At 52.2% G+C, this 27,658-nt stretch overlaps 1 protein-coding gene across 4 annotated transcripts; it reads right to left on the bottom strand.

Annotated features, from left to right (window-relative positions):
- Positions 1–914: 914 nt before the first annotated feature.
- Positions 915–27,468, bottom strand: KANK2 (KN motif and ankyrin repeat domains 2). Of its 4 annotated transcripts, none has more exons than XM_070792865.1 (13): positions 27,364–27,468; positions 25,535–25,748; positions 24,448–24,563; positions 22,759–23,970; positions 12,009–12,185; positions 11,809–11,911; positions 10,316–10,567; positions 9,592–9,679; positions 8,839–9,058; positions 7,646–7,788; positions 5,063–5,263; positions 4,890–4,979; positions 915–3,004 (listed from the first exon to the last, which is right to left on the bottom strand). In XM_070792865.1, exons 3-13 carry the CDS (start codon positions 24,482–24,484, stop codon positions 2,951–2,953), a joined length of 2,577 nt encoding a protein of 858 aa, XP_070648966.1. In that variant the 5' UTR covers positions 24,485–24,563; positions 25,535–25,748; positions 27,364–27,468; the 3' UTR covers positions 915–2,950. The 4 variants fall into 4 exon arrangements, with proteins under 4 accessions (XP_070648966.1, XP_070648968.1, XP_070648965.1 ...); XM_070792867.1 differs by lacking the exon at positions 27,364–27,468 and adding an exon at positions 27,178–27,264 and having other exon boundaries at positions 10,316–10,555; XM_070792864.1 differs by lacking the exon at positions 27,364–27,468 and adding an exon at positions 27,178–27,264.
- Between the last annotated feature and the right edge of the window lie 190 nt (positions 27,469–27,658).

Genomic DNA, 27,658 nt, shown 5'->3' on the forward strand with positions numbered 1-27,658 from the left:
ATGGAGCTGTACACTTTTTTATTTTTGGTGCATGGAGGGTCTTAGTTCCCTAACCACGGATCAAACCCATGTCCCCTGCATTGGGAGCACGAAGTCTTAACCACTGGACTGCCAGGGAAGCCCCCAGCTTTTGTACATGACTCATACACAAAAGGTATAATGCTGCCTCAATAAAAAAAATAAAACAGGAAAACAAAGTATTTTAATACTCAGCCTGTTAGGAAAACGTTTGGCAGGAGATTCTCCAAGTATTGACAATGGTGCATATTTCTACCAAATGGGACCATGGCACCCTCCCCTAGGCCAGATGTTTCCATTATTGTTTAAAGTTTGCCTTTTACAATCACTGTAAATTATTTTGTCGTGAAGAAAAAAAAAAATCAGGAAACTTTTTTTTTTTCCTGAGGTGCCCACAGTTGGTTTGTTTAGAACTTTCTAAACAAACTCTGACTGTGTTCTGTATCTCTGCAGCCCAGTCTGGTAGTCACCAGCTCTGTGCAGCTACTGACTATGAATTCATTACAACTGATTTGCATTTAAATGGAAATTGCCACAGCTGGCTAGTGACTACATTATGGGATAGTGTCGGTGTAGGGCGGAGCATGAGGGCGTTTATTTTAATAGTCTCGGCACTTTTCTGTAGTGTTGAACGTTGTTCAAGTAAGTCCACGTTTACAAAGAGATCTATTTTAAAGCTTCATGAGAAATACAAGGACTTCCCTGGTGATCCAGTGGTTAAGAATCCCCCTTCCAATGCAAGGGACATGGGTTTGATCCCTGGTTGGGGAACTACGACCCACAGGCAGCTAAGCCTGTGTGCCTCACCGAAGACCTAGCTCAGCCAAAATTTTAAAGATTAATTGATTTAAAAATAAAAAGAGGAGTACAGTAAGACAAACACCAGACACATACACTTTGGCCTTCTCATAAGGTAGCTTTATTAAATTCCTTTACCTTCTAAAAAATGATTACAAAAAGGAATACTTCATTTAAGTGTAATACTGTCTTTATGGACGTACCATGGTCGGAAAGTGAAGTTCAAGGTCTTGAATACATGCGAGAAGAGAGCGGGGTCAGACACAGAACCCCCTGTAACCTACCACGCCAAGCCCAAGGGGTAAGGGCAGGGAGAAGGGAACACACAGGGATAAATATGGACTCACAGTGCGGAGCAGGGGGGCACGGTGGTCAATGAGCTGCTTCTAGAAGCTTAAAATAAACACAGCCACAGCTCCAGGGCCGGACACACAGACACACAACTCTCGTACCGCTTCTCAAAGCTGCCCAAAGCTGTGGCCTCTTGTCAGTGGTCATCCCCAGTCAGCTTGGGTTTCCTTTCCTTTTCATTTACACACACACGTACACACACAAACGGGGGTGTCTCTCTCCTTTGACCATCCAAACTCTCTTGTCTTAGGTACTATCCCTTCCATCATCATCAAAGTGAGCAGACTCCATCAGGCCAGGAAACCTACTTTACTAGAAGAGAAGCCAGCACTTGGCTTTGGTGAATGAATGCGTATAGTGCTGAGGGCTTGACCCGTCTTGCTGGGGTTTTAGCGCCCACCCTGGTGGCTACGCTGAGAACTGGACAAGAGAGGGCAGGAAGTCTAAAGACTAAGGGATCTCACTCCCCGGTCACAAGGCACTTTTCGAGGCTTAGAACCTGTCCCCCTCCTCCCCTCCCTGTTTCCTTTTCTCTTTCTTTTTTGGTCACAAAAGGAAGGAATGGGAAAGAAAACTATGTTGAGATTCTGAGACAAAATAGACCATGCAGGAAACTGTGTGTGTTGGGAGAGCCCCGTTTCCAGCAGGCTGTGTTCCAGGCGGCTCCGGAAAGCCTGTAGGTTGTTTAAAGAAAAAAAAAAAGACAACCAGCTGGCCCTTGTTTGGTTTTCGGCAAAGCTCTGTCTCTTTAAGTTTGTACTGGGAGCCCTCGGGGGCAGCCAACTTTGAATCGAGCACACATGGGAATTTTGGAACGGGGCCTGTGCTTGCCAGCAGTCTCATGCCCTGTTTTCCTTCCTTAGAGGAGAGACATTCTGGAGTCTGTGGAGAAGGATGGCCTTGTCCCTGGGGTTCTAAGCCTAGGGATGTAGGCACCCCTCTGGGGACCGGATTCATTTCCTACATGTCCAGGTCTAAAGGATTTTCTAGGAAAATGAATATTTGCCAGGGCCCCCCCGCGTGGAGGAGATTCTGGGGAATCGCAAGAAAGGCACAACTCGCACCCCTCGGCTGCTGGCTCCAGAGCCCCACACCTGAATGGGGCAGAGGCGGGCGGGTGGGCCGCTCGCAGTGGGAAGAAACAGAAGGCAGAAGAACCGACTAAACCTCCCACCCCGGGTGACAAAGACAGAATCTGCTTTGTGAAGAGACCACGAGAGAATGCCACCAAGAAAGTCGTCTGGGCAGGGGGCAGGGGACAAAACTCGATTATATACCAGACAATTAAATGTAGGGGGGCTGGGTGTCAGGACACTCTAGGCGGTGCGATCCGTGCGTAACAGCATTTAGGCTTAAAGTGAAAATATACGATTCCAGTGACTTTCAAATTTGGCAACAAGTAATAAGTGATTTTTTCCCCCTCCAACTGTGATTCAGAAATACAATATTTTTCCCTCTTACCCTCCTCCATCTGTAATTGCCAGTTGATTGTTCTCAGCGTTCCTCACAAACCCACGCCTCAGAGCCAGCCACTGGCGCCGATTTACATATGAGTTAAGCTCCAGTCTGTGCTGCGGCTGCTTTGAACCGGGGTACTGGGAAAAAACCCGCTTTCAGCTGAAGTCTCCATGCTGTTGGGGTCTCCCCCTGGGAAGCAGAGGAAAACCCCGATTGCCTTTGATACTGGGACCTTGGTGGATCGAGCCGGAGCTGGCCCGGGGGACAGTTCTTTCCGGGCTGCCTGCCTGGTCCCCAGGAGTGGCACCTTGGGCTCTTCTCACGGCTACTCCTCTGCAGAGGATGACGCAGGACTCTCGTCATCTGACATCGGGGCAAACTGAAATGAGAGGCAGGATTCCTTTAGTTTGGCCTCCCCTTGGGGGTCTGAGGTAGCAACTTTGCTGGCTGGCTCTGCGCCTGTGGTGAGTGAACAACAGGCTGTGGCCCCTTGGCCTCAAGGAGGTGACACTGCTGGGGAGATAGCTTCACAGAAGCTCATAGATGAATGCAGTGGAGGGTTCTTCCTGAGTGACAAGGTGGCAGTGACAGTGGAGAGCAGGTGGTCTGGCAGGGTGACGTCTGAAGGATGTTGGGAGGGGCACCCAAGGGGCAGGGTGTTCCGGGCAGGGGAAACCGCAAGTGCAAAGGCCCTGAGGCAGGAGCGGCAATCAGGCCAGTGTGGCTAGAGCAGAGCGAGCAAGGAAGGGGGAGGTAAGAGTGGGGGAGGTGGGCTTTGAGGATGACCCCACTCCAAGCAGGGTGGGAGTCACAGAGGGCTGTGAGCAGAGGAGGGCTGTACCCCAACTCAGGTGCTCACAGTGACCTCTGGCCACTTTGGGGAGGACAGTGGAGGGGCAGTGGGGGTGCGAGCCAGAGAAGCATGCGGAAGCAGTGGCCCCAGAGGACAGTGATGGAGCCCTTGGGAGCAGGACCACATGTCAGACAGCAGGACACCACCCAGCCCCATCACCCCCATCTCCCAGTGTGGACATGGAGTCCCAGAGCTGATCCCAAGGGGATCCCTGAGCACCTAAGACCTGAAGCAGTGACGCTGGGAAGACTCAGAGCCTCAGAAAGAACCTGTAAGCCTAGCAGGAGCCAGATGGCTTATGTCTCAGCAACCTTCTCTCTCCTGGACTACTTGGGGAAATTGCTGTGGTAAACACCTACCTTGCCACCCTGGAACCTGGCCCCAGACATGCCTCAGGGAGACCAGGGCAAGTGGGAGATGGGGGTGAGGAGGAGCGGGCAGACAGGTTCCAGTCCAAAGTCTGGATTCACACCCTAAGGTCTCTGCCCTTTCCTGTCTGTGAGGCTTTGGACCAAGAATGGAACCTTCTAAGTCTCAGCTTCCCCACCTGAAAAATGGTCACAGTAACAGTACATTATGCAACTGAATAGGGTTCATGTGGAGGGTTCTGGAAATCCCGCTCTGGAGGCATTTGGTATACAGTCCGTTAGACTAGCAGGCACTTCCCAGGTGGCTCAGTGGTAAAGAATCCGCCTGCCAATGAAGGAGACGTGGGTTTGATCCCTGGTTTGGGAAGATCCCCTGGAGGAGGCAATGGTAACCTACTCTGGTATTCTTGCCTGGGAAATCCCACAGACAGAGGAGCCTGGTGGGCTACAGTCCATGGGGTCGCGAAGAGTCGGACACAACTGAGCGCACACACATGCCATCAGACTAGAAGGGCTTGTCTCCTCCATCAGACAGGGCACTGCTTTGGAGACCTATGAGGACTGCCCCTGCCTCCCCCATCAGACTGGCAGGGCTTTCTCCTCCTTCAAGCACTCAGGACACAGCGAACATCAATCTTATCCTCCTGTTAGGCTTCCAGAAGAGCATTTTGCTAATGGGCATGATTTAAAAAAAAAAAAACAACCCAGATTTCTAGGGTCAAATCAGAGAAATTCCCCATTAAGGCACAGTTAGGCTTCTTTACAGTGAAACTTCTCAAGGCCTTGGATACAATGACACACTTTGAGTAAATGCCAAAGTCCTCCACATGGTCATGAAGAACACGATTTGTAACCAGACAGATCTGGTTTGAATCCTGTGATCACCAACCATAGCTGCACAGTCTTAGTTCTTGTGTCTTGTTTCCTCATGGGGCCACCATGAAGGTTCAACAAACAGCTGCCTCTGCAGCCCTTGGCGTGGTCTCTGTACGCCATCCCCTCTCAAAGCCCCCACCCCCTTCCCAGCTAGGGCTGAGACTCACCGAGCACTTGATGTTCATGCGGGAATACAGCATGGACGCAATTTCACTGTGTCCCGCATCCAAGGCCACCATCAGAGCTGTGCTCCCGTCCTGCAAAGCATCGGTTGCTATGCTGATGCCCTCTGCACTGTGCTCCCACCCTCCCCGCTGGGCGCACCGGGGTGGGGACTCACACGGTCGGTGATGGAAATGTCACAGCTGGGCACGGCCAGCAGCAGCGCAGTGATCTCCTTGTGGCCGTGCTCGCAGGCACACATGAGGGCCGTGGAGCCGTCGTCATCTTGGACGTTGACGTCTGCCTCGCAGGCAAGCAGGGCTTTGACTACATCCACCCGCCCGTGGCTGACCGCCAGCATTAGGGCTGTCTGCCCCGCCTGGATAGGGCAAAGGAACAGGCTTATGGATCATGCAGGCCCCAGAAGGTGACACCCCTGCTCTAGAACCTTCCATGGTTCCTGAGTACTCTGATGCTAACTGCACCTCCACTCATGGGCCTCCTTCTGTATTTCGAATAATCCTACCTACCACTGGGCTTTTGTACTTGCTGATCCCTTTTCTTCCCACTGGTTCCTTCTCATCCCTCAGGTCTCAGCTTAAATGTCTCCTCCTCGGGCACATGCTCTGTGTCTCCCCATCCCTTGTTGTTGCTGGAGTTTAGTTGCTAAGTCATATCTGACTCTTTGCAACCCCATGGACTGCAGCACGCCAGGCCTCCCTGTCCTTTACTATCTCCCAGAGTTTGCCCAAGTTCATGTCCACCATATGATGCTATCCATCCATATGCCCACTTAAATCAGATTCCTAAGTCACAGGTACAAACATAAGTAAAATGTGTTGAGCTAAGAATTGTACGCTTTTCTGTCTACCAGTTGGTGGTAGTTTAGTGGCTAAGTCATTTCTGACTCTTGCAACCCCATGGCCTGTAGTCCGCCAGGCTTCTCTGTCCGTGGGATTTCCAAGGCAAAAATACTGGAGTGGGTTGCCATTTCCTTCTCCAGGGGATCTTCCTGACCCAGGGATTGAATCCAGGTCTTCTGCATCGCAGGCAGATTCTTTACCGACTGAGCTACGAGGTTAAATCTCAATAAAAACCAATGTCCAGGGACTTCCTTGGTGGTCTGGTGCCTAAGACTCCCAGCTCCCAATGCAGGGAACTGGATCCCACATGCCACAACTAAAACCAGGCAAAGCCAAATAAAGAAATTATGCTCTGTGACAAGAGCTAGACACAAAAGGACACACTACTACATGATTCCATTTATACTGTATCCCTAACAGGCAAATCCACAGAGACAGAAAGCAGACTGCGCAGGCTAGGGGCTGGGGGAGGGAAGATGGGAGTGAAGTGACAGCTGCGGGTGCCGGGTCTCCCATCAGCGTGTAAAGGTGTTCTGGAGGCAGGCAGAGGCAGAGGTTGCGCGGTACTGCAGCTATGCTAAATGCTACCGGTCATGCGAAGAGCTGACTCACTGGAAAAGACCCTGATGCTGGGAGGGATTGGGGGCAGGAGGAGAAGGCGACGACAGAGGATGAGATGGCTGGATGCCATCACCGACTCGATGGACGTGAGTCTGAGTGAACTCCGGGAGATGGTGATGGACAGGGAGGCCTGGCGTGCTGCGATTCATGGGGTCGCAAAGAGTCGGACACGACTGAGCGACTGAACTGAACTGTCATCTTAAAAGGGTTCATCGTATGTGCTGCTGCTGCTGCTGCTAAGTGCATTTCACCTCAATTTTTTAAAAAGGAAACCACCTGGACATATACCCAGAAAAGATGAAAACCCTAATTCAGAAAGATACTTGTACCCCAGGGCTCACTGCAGCACTTTTACAACAAGCAAGACGTGAAAGCATCGATGGATGAAGAGACCAAGCAGATGTGGTACAATGTGCTACGATGGAATACTACTCAGCCATAAAAAACAATGAATAATGCCATTTGCCACAGCATGGATAGTCCTAGAGATGATCACACTAAGCAAAATAAATCAGACAAAGTCAGATATCATATGATACCACGTATGTGTGGAATCTAAAAAAATGATACAAATAAACTTATTTACAAAGCAGCAACAAACTCACAGACATAGTAAAAAAAACACTTATGGTTACCAAAGGGGAAAAGGTGGGGAAGGAGAGATAAATTAGAGGCTTGAGATTAACAGATACACACTGCTGTATATAAAATAAACATCACGGTCCTACTGCATAGCACAGGGAACTATATTCAACACCTTGTAATAACTTACAATGAAAAATAATCTACATATATGTATATATACAACTGCATCACTTTGCTGTACACCAGAAATAACACAACATTATAAATCAATTATACGCCATTAAAAAAAAAAAAAAAACCTAAACTGCTAATACAATTCTTTTAATTAAAAATAAATCAGTAAAAAAGCAAGCGGGGTCTGGGACTTCCTGGTCATCCAGTAGTTAAGACTCCAAGCTCCCAAAGTAGGGCGGCCCAGGTTTGATTCCTGGTCAGGGAACTAGATCCCGTACGTGGCAACTAAGATCTGGCACAGCCAAATAAATAATTTATTTTTAAAAAAAGAATGGGGCTCTGGAGCTAGACCCAGGTTCAAGTCCCCCTCCTCTAGCTGAACCTCGAGGAAATGAGTACTTCTCTGCGCCTCAGTTTCTCTGCCTGCGGAGTGGGGGTTCTCGCCTTGGGCTTGGGGCAGGGCTAGGACGTCATAAGTGGGAAGGGCTGTCCAGGTCACTGATGCCAAGGGTCTATACCTGGCTGGCTTTGGCATTGACGTCTCCAAGCCGGAAAAGCTGTAGGATGGTCTGGATATCATCTTGGGTCTTCAGGGTGGCCAGGGCGGTGAGCATGATGGGGCTGTAGCCGGCGCGGTTCTGCTTGTCCACCTGGCAGACACCTGCCGGCGGGGGGCCAGGAAGAGATCGGGTCTCAGACCCCCACGATGCTGGCTGGGTTTGCCTCAAGGCTGGGGGAGGGCCCCTGAGGACCAGGCCTCGTCTTTGCCATCAGACTGGAAGCCCTGTTCACTACCATAGTGAGCACTGGGCACCATGTCTCCTCCATTAGTCTAGGTGTGGACTCATTCCTTCTTTTTTCTTAGACTGACAACCCCATTCTGCCCCTGGGTCCCCATCTCTACTATGGGAGGGGCTCCTAACAATGAAGTCTGTGATTCCTCCACCAGACTGGGCTCCCACATTTAGGGCTGAAAGCAGGATTTGTGTCTCCCTCATTAATCTGAAAGGCCCCCTGGTCATCTTTCAGTCTGGCCTATGTCTCCTCCATTAGACTGTGGGCTCTGCCTCCTTCATCAGATTCACTAGTGGAGAGTCGCGTCTAATTTCTTCACATCTAATTGCAGACCACAACTTGTCTCTGAGCCCCAGATGGGAAGCCACATCCTTTCCTCAGATTAGGGTTCCAAGGGTGTCACCTTTTTCATACAGGGGTCACTGGGGTGGTGGAAGGGCCGTGTGTTTTCCATAAGACCATGGCTGCCTTTTCCAGTACACTGGGGCCACAGGTAGGGCCTCTATCCCCTCACCAGTGTGGGAGGGCAGCATCTCCCCCATCAGACTGGGAGGGCGGCGTCTCCCCCATCAGACTGGGAGGGCGGTGTCTCCCTGATCAGACTGGGAGGGCGGTATCTCCCTCACCAGACTGGGAGGGTGAGATCTCCCCAACAGACTGGGAAGGCAGTGTCTCTTCCATTAGACTATGAGGGTGGCATCTCCTCCACCAGACTGGGAAGCAATGTCTCCTCCATCAGACTGGGAGGGTGATAGCTCTCCCATCACATCAGGACGGTGGCATTTCCTCCATCAGTCTGTGAGGGCACCCTCCCTCATCAGACCAGGAGGGTAGCATCTCCCCCATCAGAACATCAGACCCGGGTGGCAGCCCGCCTGCTCCCCCAGGGGCCCCCTCCCCCGATCCCCAGGCTCACCACTGTCCAGCAGCTGCTGCACCACAGGGAAGTTGGCGTGGGACACGGAGTAGTGCAGCGCTGTGTTGCCATTGCTGTCAGCGATGTTGACCACGTAGTCCAGCAACCGCGCAGACATGGCCCGGAAGGTGACCAGGTGGCGCCGCACGAGCTCCGGGTGGGCGTCACTGCGGCAGGCCAGGCGCAGCCACTCCTGCAGCACCGTGGTGTAGGCCACTTTCTGGACGCGGGCCGGAGAGAAGAGGGGAGTGAGGGCCACGGCAGCCCACCCTGGCCCAGATGAAGCCCACCCTGAACCAGAGGGGACATGTGGGTGCCCCACCCTAGGTGAGCTCCCCCTGGAGAAAAGTGTAGTGTCCCCTGCCCCAAAGGGAAGTGTAGACCCCATGGTCATAGGTATGCCCCCAGAGGAAGGTGTGAGCGTCTCCACCCTGGATGGGATCTTCAAGGTCAAGTGTACACACCCATCAGAAGAAATACAGCAGCAGGAAATACTCCCCTTCCTCAAGCCCGGGAAGGAACAGGAACCAAGGCTAGCTTTGCTGGCAGGTGACCATCCTTGGCCCTCCCTCCTCCCTGGCGCCTCTCCAAAGACCACGACTCAAGTCTTGGAGCCCCTCGCCCACTAGCTCCCAGCTAGGATCCTGGGGTACTCATGATCCAAAGCACAGAAAGACACTGTGGTTGAGGAGAAGCCAGGATGGGGGTGGAGGGGAAGGAGGCCCCCGCTTCAGGCCCAGGGCCCCACCGTACCAGCTCCCGCTCGGTGAGGGCTTTGGGGTTCTCCAGGTACTTCTCCAGGGCCAGGCAGGCTGAGATGAGGTCAGGACTCAGCTCCATCCTGCCAAGAGCAGACGAAGGGGAGTTTATCTTAGGAGCACTCGCCTCAGCTTCCTGGGTGTCCTCCACCCACCATGTCCAACTGGGGTGCTCACAGAGGGTCTCAACACTCTGCCCCGTGGCCCTCACCCAGTCCTGCCAGGGCTCCCCTGAGTGGTGGAATCTCAGACCCCCATCTTTCTCAGACACTTTTACACGGCACCCCAAGGGGCAGACATGGGGAACACACAGACCCCAAGAGAAAATGGACACATGGGTCAAACTTTATTCCAAATGGCCAGTGGCAGATGGAAATCTTTTTCTGAGGATGGATTTTTCATCAAGGGTAGAAATAGGAGACATACGCAGGATGGACAGGTGGGGCAAAATGTCCCAAAGAAGGTGGGTGACTTAAGAACAGACTTGGCCTGCCCCTTAAACCCTAACCCCAACAGCCCAAATTGCCCCCCCTCAGGCCCTTTGTCAAAGCCACCAGATCTTCAGATGCCCAGAAAGAGTGGGTTCACTAATTCAGACTAAGGTGTACATGACTGATGGGAGTTTCCTCTCAGAGGGCTTGAATGGTGGGATCTGAGGCAGAGGTCACCCTCTCTGCCCCCCAGGCCCTGCCTGAAGCCTTCCCACCCAGAAAACTGACCGGATCTCGTCTTTTGCACTTGATCCTGATGCCCCCTCAGCTGTGGGCGTGTGCAGAGACTCCTGGGGCAGTTGAGACTCCTCCCGGCTCGTCTTGGCCTTCGCCGTCTCCTTGGGCCTGAGCTGGGGGGCTTCGGCCACACTTGGAACCCTCTCCTCTGGCTCTGGGGCCTCGTTCTCTGTGCTCTCATTGTCCGAGAAGTTCTCTGCGGTACTGGAGTCCTCCGAGGAGGACTCATACCTGGGGGAGATGCTGTAGGTGGTAGAGGAGGGGCACTTGACCTCTCGGGGCCTCAGTTTCCCCATCCATTAAATGGGGATGCTGGCACTATGAAGTTGACAGGGCTCCAGGGATGCAATAAGTGCTCAATAAACACTGCCTGTGATGGGGATCATGTCTGGGGGGTCAGGGAGGGGCACTGCTTTTCCCTTCTACCCTTCGGTACCTCTTACACTTTGCTCCTTATGCTAGCAAGTGTGTTAGTCACTCAGTTGTGTCTGACTCCTGCGACTCCATTGGGCTGTAGCCCACCAGGCTCCTTTGTCCATGGAATTCTCCAGGCAAGAATGCTGAAGTGGGTTGCCATTCCTTTCTCCAGCAGATCCTCCTGATCCACTGATCGAACCCAGGTCTCTCATATTGCAGACAGATTCTTAACCATCTGAGCCACCAGGGAAACCCACTTTGCTCCTTACACAGGTGTTATACTGATTCAGACCCTTGCCCTACTGCAAATAGGACCCTCATGCTTTTTGCTAACTCTTGACAGAGTCTAAGCTTCTGTGCCTGGCAGTCAAGGCCCCCAACTCTTTCTGCTCCCCAGGCCTCCCACTTTTTTTTCTTCTAAGATTTTTTTTTTTTTGGTTGCAGACCATTTTTAAAGTCTTTATTGAATTTGTTACAATATTGTTTGTTTTATGTTTTGGTTTTTTGGCTGTGAGGCAAGAGGGATTTTAGATCCCCAACTGGGGTTCGAATCTGCATCCCCTGCACAGGAAGGTGAAGTCTTAACCACCGGACCACCCAGGAAGTCCTCTCCTATTTTCATGTCATGGCTTCCTCTTGCCTCGGAGCATTTTTCCAGGATGTGTCCTCCCCAGGAGACCTCCCACCCCCCACTCTGCGCCTTGCAAGGGTCTGCTTGTCCTGCAGCACACGTGTTCCCCTCTGTCGGTGACTCTCCCCAGGGCCATCTCTGCCTCTGCCAGGCCCCCCTCACTGCCTGAGCATCCCCATCATTGCTCCAACCATGCTGGGTTGGGACCGCCCATCAGTGCCCCAGGTCACAGTGGACCAGGAGCTCCATGGGGCACACAGTAGAGCCCAGCGCCTCCCATGGGGCAGTGAGATGTAGTGGTTACAGCACCAGCTCAGCACTGGACTGACTGGAGTCAGCCCACCAGGCCTCCCTGTGCCTCAGTTTCCTCATCTGTCTCCCGTGCTTGGGTTGAATGAATGAATCAAAGTGAGGGGCTCAGCCCAGGATATCTCACCTGCCGTTGACCCCCACGAACTGGAGGCTCCTCCGGTGGGCCTCTGGGTCTGTGGGCTCCTCTTTCTGCTTCATGATGGACCGCAGGCCTGCCTGGGCCCCTCCTGGAGGGGGAGGGATGGTGTCATGAGAGTCTCCCAAAGCCAGACCCCACGCCTGGGCTTCTGGCGCCTGGTCCTCCGTGCAGCCACTCCCACTTACCTGCACCCCCAGCCTCCTCAAACTCCGATTCATGACAGGCTGCTTGCCTGATGGGCTCCTTGATGGTGGTGTCATCATGGGCAGGTACCTGGCCTGTGTTCTTCTCTGGCTGCGCCTGGGTGGCCCCCTCAGACTCCGGGGGTGATAAGGACGATTCTGCAGGAGCCTGTGGGTGACCTGAAGAGGCAGGAGAAGAGGCATTTACTGCCGGTAACAACAGCCAAGCAAGAACAGTAATAACAGCTGCCTCTTGTCACTTACGCTGGGCCAGGTGCTCCAAGGGCTAATTCTTGCATTACTTCATCAAAACTTCCCATGTGGAAGCTGGACTGTTACAGATGAAGAAACTGAGACCCTGAGGGTGGCCTAAGGTCACCCTGCAAAGAAGAGGCAGGATCCATTCCAGTTCTGGTTTGCTGCCGGCCTCACAGACGGTCAGGGTCAGGGAAGATCACACGACCCCCATAATCCTGGCTCGTGACCAGGACCCCTATAATCCTGGCTCTGACATCATACTGAGTGTTGTCTGGAAACTACAGCTGAAAATAGTGGTCATGATCAGGACTCAAATCTCCCGCAAAAGAGCTGTGTGACCTCAGGCAGGTCACTAACCTCTCTGTGTCTCAGACAAAACATGTCCTACATCATGACGCCATACACACTAAAGACAGTAGAGTGAGAGAGAGGGCTTAAAACAATATGCACGACAAGAGCATGAAGAATATTTGTTAAGTCAAGAGAGCTGTCAGCTCCATTTTGATAAGACTTACTATTATCACTTTACAATATTATTTCACTATTATAAATTATTTTATAAAATAATATTTCAATATTATAAATACCTATAGCATTGTGCTTAGACAACATTTTGTATCTGGCTTTCTGCTTCTTTACTTTAAACATTAAGCAGGTTTTCCTTTTAATAATCAGTAAAAAGAAGCAATAAGGGTAGCCACAGGGGGTGGCCAGAAAAAGAAAAAAACAATAAGGGCTATTAGAAAGTTAAAACCCCACCCAGGTGGGTTTCACTCTGGGTCAATGAAAATGTTCTCAGGGTGGATGGTGGGGACAGTTGCATACCAATGTGAAATGGACACTCAAACATGGTTAAAATGAAACCTTTTATGTTATGTGTGTGTGTGTGTGTGTGTGAGTGCTCAGCCGTGTCTGACTCTTTGCGACCCCGTGGATTGTAGTCCTCCAGGCAAGAATACTGGAGTGGGTAGCTATTCCCTTCTGCAGAGGATCTTCCCAACTCAGGAATCAAACTTGGGTCTCCCACATCGCAGGCAAATTATTTACCATTGGAGCCCCCAGGGAAACCCTATGTTATATCCTAATAGTTCCTAATTTTATCTTAATTAGGAAAAAAAAAAACGCCCAGGTTGGTCTGAGAACAAAGGTGACATTGTAGGACTCAGGATCCCGAGGGTGCCCACTGCAAAAACAGGAGTGAAGTTGGCAGAGAGTTCTAGCCCCAGATCACCAGCCTGGAGCCAGGAACAAAAGTCCTGAGACCCTGAGTGGCTGCCCGGGTCTCAGAACCCACTGAGGTCACCCCCGCATCCCAGGCCACGTGTGGCTTCCATGTCCCCTTCCTGCCACTGACCATGGGGTCTGCAGACCAATTCGTTTTAATTCCCTTAAACTTTTTTTGACAACCGCAGCAACTACTCCCTCAAGTCCATGAGCAACACTCAACTTGAGCTAGGAACAGGGAGTAAACACTCAACACAAGCAGAGCACATCAAACAGAGGAGACATTGGCCATAAAAGCTTCCGACAGCGCCCCAGGCCAGGGCGGGGTCGGGCCAGGCGGATTCCAGAGTCGGGAGCTCCAACTCCCGTGGGGAACAGAGAGCAAACGCCAGGTTTTTACGGGAATCTGATTTTTTTTTAATCTTGTCAATAAATTCATATCTGACAAACAAAAGCACTATGTGGTCAAGTGGAAAGTACAAGAAACAGTGGAAAGTATCACTGTCGCCCAAAGCCAGGCTTCCTGATGGAAAACACCTGGAAGGTCATCTGTTACTTAAATTCAGGTAAAGGGACATTATGCTCCGGGCTTCCCTGGTGGCTCAGACCGTAATGGTAAAGAATCCGCTTGCAATGCAGGAGGCCTGGGTTTGATCGCTGGGTTGGGAAGATCTCCTGGAGAAGGAAATGGCAACTCATTCCAGTATTCTTGCCCAGAGAATTCCATGGACAAGAGGAGCCTGGAGGGCTACAGTCCATGAAGTTGCAAAGAGCCAGACACGACTGAGAGACTAACACTAACAACATTATGCTCAGGGAAAGAAGCCAGTCACAGAACAAATGTTGCCTGATTTACATGATCCCACTTACACGAGGTCCGTAGAAGAGTTAAATCCATAGAGATAGAAAGTAGGATAGCAGGTGCCAGGGGCTGGGGGAGAAGGATGGGGAGTAAGTGTTTAAAGGGGACAGAGATTCAATTTGGGAAGACAGAAAAGTTCTGGGAGGCTTCCCTGGTGGCTCAGTGGTGAAGAATCTGCCTGTCAAAGCAGGAGACGGGGGTTAGATCCCTGGTCCGGGAAGATCCCATGTGCCTCAGGGCAACTAAGCCCATGTGCTTTTGCTACTAACTACTGAGTCTTTGCTCTAGAGCCCACAGGCTCTAACTATGGAGCCCTCGTGCCACAATTACTGAAGCCCGCTCGCCCCACAGCCTGTGCTCCACAACAAGAAAAGCCATCGCAGTGAGAAGCCAGTGCACCGCAACTAGAGAGAACCCTCACAGCAATGAAGACTCAGAGCAGGCAAATAAATCCATAAAATAAAATAAGTTCTGGACATGGATGGTAAGGTTGGTTGCACAGCAATGTGCTTATTGCCACTGAGAAATGGTTAAGAGAGTAAGTTTTATGTTATATGTTGTTTACCCCAAATTTTTCAAAAGTGGAAAAAAAAAAAAAAAGAGTGAATCAGAGCAATGCTATGGCCCTTTTAGCCCCACGGAAGAGCAGGCTCTGCCCCTCAAAAGCTGGGATGGCTCCTTCCAGTCGTGAGAAGTTCAAGGTCAGACACTGCAATACTAAAATAACAATAACAGAACTGATAATAGTTATTATTGTTATTCTACTGGGAGATGGAGTGAACTGTTACCAAAATGTATATGGAAATTTATATGGAAGAACAAAGGTCCATGGCCAGCTGGCCCCTCCCTGGCCAGCTAAAAGCGGGCAGGGATGGGGAAGTCGGCTTAGGAGACAGTAACACGTGTTCCCAAAGCCACAGTAATGAAATCAGCAGGGCAGGGTTGCAGGAAGAAATAGGCCAAAGGAGGTGAGGAAAGAGGGCTCGGCACAGACCCCATGAGAGAACTGGGGGTAAACAGAAGTGCTTATGCCCAGTCACTCAGTCGTGACCGCCTCTTGGCAACCCCATGGACTACAGCCCACCAGGCTCCTCTGTCCAGGGATTTCCTAGGCAAGAATACTGAAGTAGGTGGTCATTTCCTTCTCCAGGGGGTCTTCCCAGATCAGAGATTGAACCTGAGCCTCCTGCACTGGCTGGGGAATTCTTTTCCCACTGAGCCTCCTGGGAAGCCCAATAGCAACCCTGCATGGAGCAAGCCTACGGGTACCAGTTTTCCAACAGCATTTTGTCCCTTTGTGTCTCTGTGTCACATTTTGGTAATTCTCAGAATATTCCAAGGTTTTTCATCATTATTATATTTTTTATGGGGACCTGTGATCAGTGATCTTTGATGTTACCATTGCAAAAAGATTATGACCTGCTGGAGGCTCAGCTGATGGTTACCACTTTTTAGCAATAAAGTATTTTAAAAATTAAGGTATGTACATTGTCTTTTTAGACATAATTCTATTGCACACTTAATAGGCTACACTACAGTGTAGACATAACTTTCATATGCCCTTGGAAACCAAAAAATGTGTGACTCGCTTTATTGTGGCGGTCTGGAACTGAACCCACAAGTCTCTGGCATATATTTGAAAATTGCTAAGAGATCAGGTCTTAAAAGTTCTCATCACAGAAAAAAAAATTATAACTGTGATGTGATGGATGTTAAACCTACTCTGGTAATCATTTTTGCAATATATACATACATATATACATGTATACATTGTCACACACACACATATATATATAGTAACCATCAATGTGTACACCCTCAACTAATATGAATACTATTACTTATAATAATATATAATAAGTAGGAAATGGCAACCCGCTCCAGTATTCTTGCCTTGGGAGTCCCATGAACAGAGGAGCCTGGTAGGCTACAGTCCATGGGATTGCAGAGTCGGGCATGACTGACTGAGCACAGCACAGTCAACTAATATAATTTATATGTCAATCATACCTAGATAAAGTGGAAAGAACTAAAAATCAAAAAAATAAATCTGCGATGAGTTTAACAACATCAACATTAAGAGTTAAAAAACTCTTGGTTAAAACTATTTTGTTAAAAAAAAAAAACCTCTTAAATTTAATTGACAGAAGAATAAAGGCTGTGGAAAGATAGTCATAATGCCAAAAACAGGCAAAGAATTATCTTTTAGAATAGGCGTTAACAAAATTTTTCTGTCCTGGGCCAGATAATAAATATTGTGGGTCATAAGATGTGTTGCAAACAATACAAAAGCAACCCTAGACGGTACCTAAATGAATGGGCCTGGCTGTGTTCTAATAAATTTGAATTTCATATAATTGTGCTCATATCACACAATGTTACTCTTTTCACATTGTTCAACCATTTAAAAACACAGAAACCACTCTGGGCCCATGGGCTGTATGAAAACAGGCATCAGGCTTCATGTGGCCCTGCAGGCTACAGTTCACCAACCCCTATTCTGGAAAATGCCAGGAACATCTCAAAATTGCCCCAAAGGAAAAAAACAGAGGCTTGTGAAACATATATGGTGATGCTCAACCTCACCAGCAATCAAAGGAATGCTATTTAAAACAAGGAGATACCACCTTGGACAACTGCATCAAATGAGCAAAAAATTAGAAAGATAAATAAACTATGTTACTGCGGATGTAGAGAAATGGACACTTCAGACCCAGCCATGGCTGGTGGGAGTGTGGCCAGAGAGAACTTCCGGAGAGAATTAGACAAAATCTGGAGTGAAGTTGTGCCTTTCCTGTAACCCAGCAACCCCACAGGACAGGACATGTAAGGACGAAGCCAGTACTATTCAAAGCAGCCAGGACTTGGAAGTAACCCAGGTGTCCGCCAAGGAGGGGTCATATAAGAAAGTGTAGCACATACCTACAGCAGAAATCTATGCAGTCATTAAAAGTGACAAACCACCAGATCAGGGTGGAGAGTTCCAAAATAGAGTGTAGAGAGGAAAAAATATGAAACAGAAAGAGATATTTTTTTTTTCCTAAAGCACAATACCATTTTAGGAAATTAAACATGCCTAGGGCATATTTTTCAAGAACACTCAAATATCTAAATAAGCTTCTGGAAGGTGGGTTGCAAGGAATGGTATTACAATGGGGTGGGGGTGTGTGACAGCAGGGGTGGCTGAATCACGGCCTGTGGGCACGGTTTTTACATTTTTAAATGGTTGGGAAAAAACTGAAAGGAGGAGTCTCTTTGGGACACGTGAAAATTACAGGAAATTGAAATTTCAGTGTCTACACATTAGGTTTTATTGGTATATAGCCACATTAGTTCATTGATGTATTGGCTACCCTGCTTACATGCTACAAAGGTAGAGCTGAGACATTAAACTCATCAAAATGTATACATTAAAAATGTGCAGATTATGAAAGAGACTCACCGACTTAGAGAATGAATTTACGGTTGCCAGGGAGGCAGGGGCAAGGATGAGGGAAGGGATAGTTAGGGAGTTTGGGATGGACATGTACATACTATATTTAAAATGGATAACCAACAAGGATCTTCTGTATGGCACATGGAACTCAGTGTTGCTTGGCAGCCTGCCTGGGAAGGGAGTTTGGGGGAGAATGGATACATGCATATGTATGGCTGAGTCCCTTTGCTGTCCACCTGAAACTATCACAAAATTGTTAATCAGCTATATACCAATACAAAATAATTTTTTTTTAATGTGCAGATTTTTGTGTATTAAATATACCTCAGTAAAGCTGGGGGGAAAAAGAACTGAGTCAAATCAGGGGGAAAAAGAACTGAGCAGAACTGAGTCAAGTCATTGCAACAGAGACCAGATACCCCACAAAGCTGAAAATATTTATCAATCCTCAACATTGAGGGTGGAAGACAAAGGTGAAAAAAGAATTAAAGTCAAACAAGAGAGGTGCCATCCCTAGCTCAATGGGGCTGGTGAGATTCTTGGGCCATGGGCCCAAGAATTAGATTAACTCCTTAAGTCCAAAAGAAATTTTTAAAAAATTTAAATCACTTGGCCAACTAGTGCAGGTAGGGAGAGTCCACAGCGTGGGGTTAGCAGGGTCGGGAGGAATAAAGCAATTTGGTAACAGATATCATGGTCCTTAAAAATGCTCTTCCAGGAACTTCCCTGGAGGCCCAGTGGTTAGGACTTAGTGTTTTCACTGAAAGGGCCCAATTCAATCTCTTGTCCAGGAATTAAGATCCTGGGAAGCCGCATGAGGCAGCCAAAAAGAAAAAAAGCAGGAGATGAAAGGTTCCCACAGAAGGAAATTTGCATGGCACCTTTGGTGGCTCGGACGGTAAAGAATCTGCCTGCAATGCTGGAGACCTGCAATCGATCCCTCGGTTGGGAAGATCCCCTGGAGAAGGGAATGGCAACCCACTCCAGTATTCTTGCCTAGATAATTCCATGGAGAGAGGAGCCTGGTGGGCTATAGTCCATGAGGTTGCAGAGTCGGACGAAGCTAACACTTTCTTTTTTCTTTTTGACAGTAAACAGTCACCCAGCTGTTAAAAGATAAATAGCATGTTCCAATAGTTTTTTATTTTTTGGCCACACCTTGCAGCTTCCAGGATCTTAGTTTTCTGACCAGGGATTGAACCCTGCACCCTCGACAATGAAAGTTTGGAGTCCTAACCACTGGACTGCCAAGGAATTCCCCTAAATTTTTTAAATAACATGATGTAATGTCCCTGGGATAATGTTAAATCAAAGAAATCAGAGGATTTAAATCCTGGCTTTGAAAACTATGGACAAATTCCTTTACCACTCAGTGCCTCAGTTTCCACATCTGTAAAACAGATAGAAACACCACCCGCTTCCAAGTGGTACTGGGGGTGTCAATGAATTAAGATACAAAAAGGACATCACATAATGCCCTGGCCCACTGTAAGGGCTGCCTAAATGCTTTCACATAGAAAATAAGGCAACACAACAAATTCCATCAGTACATGTTGCCAGACTCCAAAAATACATATTATTTTCTTCATGAGAAAAAAAAAAAAAAAATCGGAAGGAAAGAAGTATCGATAGCAGCTGTGTCCAGGCAGTAGTGGGTTTATGGAGCTCTTATTTAGTGTTCTAGAGTCTTCCATCTCAGTTGGTAAAGAATCCGCCTGCAATGCAGGAGACCCTGGCTTGATTCCTGGGTGGGGAAGATCCACTGGAGAAGGGATAGGCTACCCCCTTGAGTATTATTGGGCTTCCCTTGTGGCTCAGCTGATAAAGAATCTGCCTGCAATGTAAGAGACCTGGGTTTGATCCCTGGTTGGGAAGATTCCCTGGAGAAGGGAAAAGCTATCCACTCCAGTATTCTGGCCTGGACAATTCCATGGACTGTATAGTTCATGGGGTCGCAAAGAGTCCAACACGACTGAGCGACTTTCACTTTACAGAGTCTTCTGTACTTTCCAAACCTTCCACAAAGAATATGAATTGCATTCATAGGACTGTGTTTCAAACAATAACAGGAAATTTCAAAGCCTTGGAGAGACCCCACAGATGCACGTGCCTGGCTGCCCCTTCTCCCAGGAATCTCTCTGTGGTGCCTTTGAAAGGTGAGGGGTGAATGAGAGTTTTCAGTGGTCTCTGGGCCTCTGCCTGTCTCATCCACGTTTGCCAGCCTGAGGCGATGGCTGCCTCTCACCCTTCCTGCCCTTCACTGCAGCAAGCAAATTCTAGGTGGCAGAAAGGCTGGACTCCTCCCAGCCTCCTTATTGACCTATGCATGACCGACCTAAGTGGTCTAAACATTTGTCAAGGATTTCCCTGGCAGTCCAGTGGTTAAGACCCTGTGCTTCTGCTGCAGGGGGCACGAGTTCAATCCCCGGGTGGGGAACTAAGATCCCACATGCCATGCAGTGCAGCCAAAAAACAGAAAAACAAAACATTTGTCAAGAAACCACCCAGGTACTTCTTTTCTCTCACATCTTGGCTCAAAGAGCCAACAGTTAACCCCTGAGCACCCACCAGTGCCTGATACCATCTTGAACACTCAACACCAACCGATGTATTTCAGCTCACACAGATCTGGTGCCATTGGGCGGTCAGTACCATCGCCCTACCCCACCCCCATCCCACAAATGTGGCACAGAGAGGTTAAACAGGTTTAACAGAGGTTAAAGAGCACGGAGCTAGGGAGCAGGGAAACCAGAATTTGAACACGGGCCTCCATGCCATCCAACCACCACCCATCCCACATCCCTGTTTTATTTGCTTCAAACATGCGTTCTCTGAAGTGATTTTTCTTCACTTGTTTCTGGTGGGCTATTTGTTTATTGCGGGGGCTTTTCCATCTGTCTTGTTCACTGCTGTGTCCCCAGTGCCTAGAAAAATCTAGCACATGGCAGGCACTCAGTAAATATTCCCTGGATGAGAAGGCAATGACATGAATTAGCACATGCCAGTTCCGCCTAAGCGAGGCAGAGACTGGGGCTGGCTGCAGCAAGAGGGAGTTAAGTGAAACACAAGGAAGAACTTCTGGGGGGTGACCGCTTGCACAAGGTGGGGACATGGCTAGGTCTGTGTGTCCTGCAGGCAGGAGGCCCCATGGCTGTGCTGGGAGGCACGTCTGGAATGGAGGTTGCCTCTTAAGAGATCCGGAGGCTGGGCTGGGCGGGGCCTCTGGCTGGGGGCCAGGGTCTCAGGGCTGGGTGTTTGGGATAGACACAGAAACAGGGGTGGAGTCCAGAGCTGGCCAGGAAGAACATGGGGAGGCAAGAAAACACAGCTGGGACCCCGCCCTCCAGCTCATACCCTCTGGTGCCTCTACAGGGCTCTGACCACCTGATATTATTTGAGACTTAGACGAGGAAATGGGCTGAATCTTTGAGGCATGCTATAGCTTCAGAACAGCCTAGTCTCAGATCCTGGATGTTTGACAAAGGATATGTGAAGCTTCTCCGCAAACATCAGTTTCCCCAGTTATGATAAGAATTGACCTGAAAATCATTAGTAGGGGGGCTCCCACATGGCACAGTGGTAAAGAATCCGCCTGCCCATGCAGGAGACACAAAAGAACATGGGTTCAATCCCTGGATCAGGAAGAGCCCCTGGAGTAAGAAATAGCAACCTGCTCCAGTATTCTGGGCTTCCTTGGTGTCTCAGATGGTAAAGAATCTGCCTGCCATGCAGGAGACCCGGGTTGGATCCCTGGGTCAGGGAGATCCCCTGAAGAAGGGAATGGCACCCCACTCCAGTATTCTTGCCTGGACAATCCCATGGACAGAGGAGCCTGGCGGGCTACAGATCATGGGCTGCAAAGAATCGGACACGACTTAGTGACACGACAACTAATAGTAGAAGTAGCAACACACGATGGTTAAGTGCGTGCTGTATGTGTGCACTAATCCAGAAGGATCCTAGAGGTGTGGACCGCTACAAGGCCACTTCACAGACAGGGAGGCTGAGGCCCAGAGAAGTGAAGCTGATCATTCAGGTCACACAGTAAGGAGTGGAGTTTAAACCCAGGTGACCTTGCTACACAGCCCACTGTCTTAACCTCCTCGGTGGGCAAAACACTTAACAGAGCCGTCAGCACCAGACTGGTATTAGATAAAGAACAGCTGTCTGGATTATGAGTCATTCTGGCAGCGTCTCCCAGGGGCCTCAGGACAGCGGTGGTGGGGCAGCTGCTATCCTGAACATCCCACATCCCCTTTCCGAGCATGAGGACTCAGCAGTTCCTCCAGGGAGCATCCCCTTCCTCCCTCCGGACTTGGGTGGGGCTCCTCCAACCCCAGGATCTGCGCCTGGGCAGCGAGAGACTCAGTGATTAGCTCAGTGAGGAGCAAATGACCCAAGCCAACCAAGAAGGGTCACCCCTGGGATTTTTACTGGTGCTATCTGGATTGAGGGGCTCCCTTTCCCTTTATGAGCTGCCTCAACAGATGCCAGGAGTGCTGTGATCACCTTTGCCTGCCTGAGAGAGCTTCCAGGATGCACAGAGGAAGAGAAAGAGGGAGGTAGAGATTCCTGAGGCTATTTGAGCACCCGGATCCAGCTATGCCTGAAGTTGTCACTAAGTTACATGAACAACACATTTCCTTTTTCATGGCCTGAGACTGGTTTTTGCCAATCAGGGAAGAATTTTTTTTGCCCAGCAACTGACAGCCCTGGGGACCTTCACCCAAATACCTCTTATTTTCTACATATTTATAACGTTCTAGACATGAGCACACACCTAATTCTTCAGACACCTAATTTCTTCACACGGTCCCTAGAGGGACTGGGTCAGCAGCACAAGTGTCCCCTTTGCACAGATGAAGAAACTGAAGTTCTGAGTGCTGGTGGAAGGACAGGGCTGGGGCTGGAGCCCAGCATTCAGAGGAAAAGGAGGGACCTTCCACCGTCTGCCCCCACCTACTATGGCTCACCTGCTGCTCCATCACAGCTGCGCTCTGTAATACTGATCTTCTTCACCTGGTGGACGTTGCTGGTGGATGCGGTGGGGGCTGGGAACACTGTCTCCATCACCTCATGGCTGCGGAACACAGGGGGGCTCTCAGCCCCGTTGGACGTCGCCAGGGCCCGCAGCCCTGCCCCGTAGGGCTCTAGACTCTGGGCCCGCTGAGCAGGGGCCCCTGCCGCTGTGCTGGCCGCCACCTCCACCTCCCTTGGCCCCTGCACCACCCGGACAGTGTCCACACGGACTGGGCTGTCTGGCGGTGGCCAGGCCTGGGGCGGGAGGTCGGCCTGCCGGGCTTGAGCTGCCTGTAGCTCCTGGAGTGCTTTCTTGAGCTGGGTCTCCAGCACAGCCACCTTAGCGGCCAGGGCTGCCTCCCCGTCGGGCATGCCCAAGTCCCGCTCCCGGACCCAGGTGCCCACGCTCCGGGTCTCGAGCGTCACTGGGTCCTCGGGGGCCTCAGGGAGGTCCAGGCAGAGCTCGCCACGGCCCCGGGCTCCTGCAGGGTGGCCCAAGAACTTTTGGCTCTTGAGCTGCACTGTGAGTTGTCGCTTCTCCTCCTGCAGCACCGACAGCTTCACCTGGAGCACGGGGATCAGTTTCACCTGCTCTTCCAGCTGCCGCAGCTTCCGCAAGGCACCCGCCATCTGCTCCCGCACATGGGCCAGGTGTCCGGCGCTGGGCGGCACCGGCGTGGACAGTCCCGATCCCCGTGGTGTCGGGGGTGGCAGCCCCACGCCCACCAGTGAGCTCGTCGAGCCGGCCGCGCTGGGGGTCAGGGAGCCCAGACCGGCAGGGGCGGCTGCCTGGTCCTCCAGGCGGCGACGGGCGTCCAGCAGCGTGCGCTCCACCCGCGGGTTGAAGCCACCGCGTGTCTCCAGGGCGCCGTACTGCGGGTAGAAGCCACGGCCGCAGTAGGAGTAGGCCGAGTGGCGGCTGTCCCCGCTGGCATTGGAGCACAGAGACTCAGTGGACGTCCACCAGGAGCCGGGCCCACGGGGCAGGGAGCCCAGGCGGGGCCGGCGCTGCACGGCCACCCGCCGCAGCGTGTGGCCCTTCTCGATGTCGTCCACGTACTTGAGAAAGTCCAGGTCTAGGCGGTAGCCGTAGGGCGTCTCCACCGAGTAGGGGACATCAGGCTCTTTAGAGGGGAAGGCAGGCGGGGAGGCTGGGCCGGGGGTCCCTGAGGTAGAGAGAAAAGCCAGCGCCTCTGAACACTGTGGTCCCCTTCTGGGGCAAACTGATGCCCCTGGGTGAGTCATGGCTTATTGGCCCAAAGGATGGGACACCACTGGCTGCTCAATGCTCCGCTGTAAGTCTCAGGCCCCTCTCCACCTCCCCAGCCTAAGGCAAGGCCCTGTGTCCCCCTTGAACCCTCCCAGGGCAGGGCTGTGCTTCCAACCTCCCAAATGAGTCAGGACCCTGTCTCCCAACTCAGACCAACCTCCTTTCCTGAAAAACCCTGTCTCTTCCATTAGCCTGTCGAGGGCAGAACCGAGTTGTCTCCATTCAGGCCCTCAGGATAGAGCTGTGTCCTACCCTCAGCCCCACTCAGGTCAGGCCCCCTTCTCTCCTCCAGGCCACACAGGACCTGGCCTGTGTCCCTCACGCCCCACCTCCAACCCCAAGGCTGGGCCCTCTTTCTCACGAGACCCCTGACCTGGGAAGGGGGCTGACACGTGCAGGACCTGGGCCATCCTCTTGCCTGCAGAGCTCCTCAGGTGTCTCTGGGGGGTACTGTGAGTCAGACCACCTGCAGCACCGGCTGAGGTTTACCTGGGAAGAGGGTGAAGAGGGTGTGATGACACCCAGAGTCAAGAGTCTGCAGGAGAAGGGGAGGTGGCCACCCCTCCCCACTGTCCCCTCCCCACCAACCTCCCTCTTTTCCTGGGCGTGGGACCCTCTCACAGGCACACACCCGTCCTGATTGTGGAAAGGGTTGTGGGGGGGGGCCCCCACAGCCTGGAACAAAGAAACCAAACCTCACGGTCCGCCCGCACATCTGTCTAGCCCCTGGACAGGCTCCAGCTGTTCCCACAGCCCCGCCTCCACAAGGCCCCCCACCAGGCGCGGGGCGGGGGGGATGGGGTGCTGAAGTCCGACAGCCGCCACCCTTCCTGTGCCCCCTCCCCTCCGCCCAGGCAAGAACTGGTTACCAGGACAGATCAGGGCTTAGGTGGGCAGATGGGGGCACTAATAGGGAGACAGCCAGCCTTCCTGCAAGGATCTGGGGACACAGGGGCACAAAGAGAAACAGAGCCCAGGGTAGGAGACCCGCAAACAGAGCTGGGTCAGCCTGGCAGTGGCGGGGGGCTGGTAGGGAAAGTTGGGGGGAGGCAGCAAGGAGCAAAGCCTTTCCCCTTTATGGAAACAATTTTCTCTAAAAATAAACAGTTTCGCTGCCGGGCTACACGAGAACTTCCTGCTCCCCCACCCCGGCCCCCCCAGGATGTGTCCGGCTCAGGGGCTCGGGGGCGCAGCAAGGATAGAGAGCGGGTGGAGGCCCCGGAAGTCATGGGGGTGGGGGGAGGAAGTGAGAGGGGGTGCCGGAGGCTGGAAAGGGGAAAGACAATCAGGGCCTCTCACTAACCTGCACCCCCAGACCTGGAGGATGGCCAGGGTACTTCTGTCCCCAACTCTGACCGAGTTTGGCCAGTCCTTTCTGCTGTCTGACCTCTAACCACCCTGCTGCAGAAGTTCCAGCCCATCCCACCCTTTTCAGGATGAGGTGCCAGGGCAGTGGGTACCTGGGAGGATGGGCCAGGTGGAGCACCTGCTGGGCATGAAGGCGGGGCCGAAGCTCCAGGGGCAGCCAAGCTTGTCTTGTCTTACGTCCTCCTTGCTTAGCCTCTTGCTTGTCTCTCTCCACGTCTCTCTCTGTCTCTCCACGTCTCTGTCTCTCTGCACTTCTCCCGCCCTGTCTCTCTACGTCTCTGTCCTCACTTCTCCTTCTTTCAGTGCCTGGAACACACAGTCATCCAATTGTAGGAAACCTGGCTTTCCACCTGCCTGAAGGGTCACCCCCTGCACAAGAGGGAAGTGATGGAAAATATTTTCTGGGAACCTGAGAGAGACTAGAGGCAGGAAGCAGAAACGGTACCCCTGTGGAGACCCCTGGAGGTGAAGGGGGTGGGGTGAATAATGGTATAACTATAATTACCATCCAGGCAACTCCTTTGATCATCACAACAACCCTACCAGGCGGGTAGTTATCACCGTGTATTACGGTGTCTTGGGTAAGATGAAGTGTTTTGGGACACAGAAACACAGAATGGGACTTCCCTGGCGATCCAGTGGTTACAACTCCATGCTTCCGTGCACAGGTTCAATCCCTGGTGGGGGAACTAAGATACCACATACCACGTGGGGCGGCCAAAATAAAAAGAAAGAAATACACAGTGACTTGCCCAGGGTCACTTAGCCCGAGGAAGTAGCTGGGTCTGGATTTGAATCCTTAGCTTGGTAGATTCCCCTCGCTGCCAGCCAAGCCACCCGCACCCCCATTTTCCAGGCAGAGACTGAGGTCTGAAGCCATGTGACCATGCTCCATGTGGGTGGGTGACTGGCTAAAGGTGGAGAAAGCAGATGGGGGGGGGAAAGGGTAGTGGTGGCGGGTGTCTGTGGCTCACCTTCCCTGGAGCACGGCGAGTACATGAGACAGAACAGAGAGATATGGAAAGGTAGACAGGCCAGTCCACGAGGGGACAGGTAGGTGGCTCAGGGAAGTAACGCGGGGTCCCTGGGAGGCGGCCCGAAAGTCCAACAGGGTCTCCCTGAAGCCCCCGTCCCAGACCAGCCTGGACGTCTCTGGGGTCTTCTCGCTCCTCTCCCCGTCCCAAAGACGAGGGGCGAGGAGGACCCCGTCCCGTGCAGGGAGGGGGCGGGGCCTGCGGGGTCCCCAGCTAATGGCAAACAGCTGCAGCTCCCCACGCCGGCCCAGCCGCTAGGCCGAGGCCCAGCCCGGCCGGACGCCCGGCCGCCTTCCCGCCGCCTGGGGCCTGGCTCCTGCCCGGCCACGGAGGAGGGCGCGGGAGGACAAGGGAGGGAGGAGGGGGACGAGGCAGAGGCAGAAAGGAGGATGGAGACAGGGGAGAGGGGCAGCGGGGAGGCAGTGATGGGGCGAAGGGATAGGGAGGTACGGATGGAGGATGGGGTTGGGAGAGACCAGCAGGGACAGGAGCAAAGATAAGGACCGAGCAGAAGCGCGGGGACCGCGACACTCTCAAGTCCGGAAAGTTTGCGCATAGATGATGGAGTTGGAGGCAGCGGCTAGTAGAGACCGGCGAGATCGCGCCCCGGGCTTGAGAGTGGGGTGATGTGGGGTGGGGTGGGGACCACGCTCGAACCCAGAACCGGGCTCGAACCCCGACCCAACCCGGGTCCTACTCGCCTCTCGCGCTCCGGCCGCCGCTGTCCCAGCGTCCCGCCGCCCGTGCGCCCTCCGCGCGCCGCCGCCGCCGCCCGACCAGCCCTCGGCGGTAGCCCCGCCCCGCCCCGCCCCCTCGGGGCCGGCCCCGCCCCCTGTCGCCTGAGGCCGGGCCAACGTGGAGGGGGATGGTAAGGGACACGATCGCACCTGGACGGCAGGTGTGTGTGCGCATGTGGGGGTGTCCGGCCTCGTCCCCTCCTCCAGTCCCTGGGACAGTGCTCTCCTACTGCTGTCTTCCCCGGCCCGCTGCAGCTGGGCGGCTGCGGGGGGCGGGAGGGGGCGGGGCTGGCCGGAGTCCAGCTCCTGGAGGGCGGGCGGCGGTAGTGGTGGTGACTGCGGGAGGTCACCCCTCCCCCAGCCCCCTAGCGCAGGCCTGGTATAGTGACTTGACCACCGCGGGCGGGAAGGGAGGGGTGGATCAGCGCGAGGCCGCAGACCTCAG

Source organism: Bos indicus, chromosome 7 (assembly GCF_029378745.1).
Source record: "Bos indicus isolate NIAB-ARS_2022 breed Sahiwal x Tharparkar chromosome 7, NIAB-ARS_B.indTharparkar_mat_pri_1.0, whole genome shotgun sequence".
Lineage (NCBI taxonomy): Eukaryota > Metazoa > Chordata > Mammalia > Artiodactyla > Bovidae > Bos > Bos indicus.

What these genes read in the sequence shown, in the direction of transcription:
- KANK2 (XM_070792865.1), bottom strand. Translation starts at nt 24,484, where the DNA reads ATGGCCCAGGTCCTGCACGTGTCAGCCCCCTTCCCAG. An exon ending in CGTGTCAGCCCCCTTCCCAG is followed by an intron (nt 23,971 to 24,447) that starts GTCAGGGGTCTC and finishes TCTCTACCTCAG; the next exon opens with GGACCCCCGGCCCAGCCTCC. An exon ending in CCCTCACCGAGCGGGAGCTG is followed by an intron (nt 9,059 to 9,591) that starts GTACGGTGGGGC and finishes GCCCGCGTCCAG; the next exon opens with AAAGTGGCCTACACCACGGT.